General features: G+C 59.8%; 1 protein-coding gene across 1 annotated transcript in view; it reads right to left on the minus strand.

Moving 5' to 3' along the window:
- Positions 1-510, minus strand: part of Sbk3 (SH3 domain binding kinase family member 3) — a 38,209-nt gene that overhangs the window by 3,184 nt on the left and 34,515 nt on the right. The window contains 1 exon segment of the mRNA XM_033766047.1: positions 233-259. Coding sequence (XP_033621938.1) covers positions 233-259 — 27 coding nt within the window.

Here is a 510-nt window from a genome sequence, read left to right on the forward strand (position 1 = left end):
TCCCTTCCTTCCTCCCTTCCTTCCTTCCTTCCCTCCCTGTGTTTTGCTCTCTCTCCTCTCTCCCTCCGCTTCCTCTTTTTTTCCTGTTTGTCTCTTTTCACGTCACTGTCCCTGTCTGCCTGTCTCAGTGTGGCTTTGTCTCTTCTTTCTCCCCCACTCCTCTCTGCCTCACCCTGGGGTCCCTGAGTGGGTTTCTGTCCCCGTCCTGTCTGGTTTGTCCCACACTCTCCCTGTTGGGGCACCACGGTGTGCCCGGGCTCTGGCCCCAGCCTTCGCCCTGGCTCTCCGGGCACCCTGGCTGGCCAGCGTCTCTGCGTCTCTCTCCTCTTCTCTTTGTTCTGACTCTCGCACAGTCTTTGTTCCTCCCTTTCTCTGGGCAGAGGTGTGTGTGACAGCTAGAGACAGAGACATCCTGTCCCCCACACCCGCCCTCACTCTCCTGACCCACGGCCCCCTCCTTCCCCCTTCCAAACTTAGACTGTGGCTTGGACTCCGGGCGCTGGTCCCAGG

Source organism: Fukomys damarensis, unplaced genomic scaffold (assembly GCF_012274545.1).
Source record: "Fukomys damarensis isolate Sample0158 unplaced genomic scaffold, DMR_v1.0_HiC HiC_scaffold_19, whole genome shotgun sequence".
Lineage (NCBI taxonomy): Eukaryota > Metazoa > Chordata > Mammalia > Rodentia > Bathyergidae > Fukomys > Fukomys damarensis.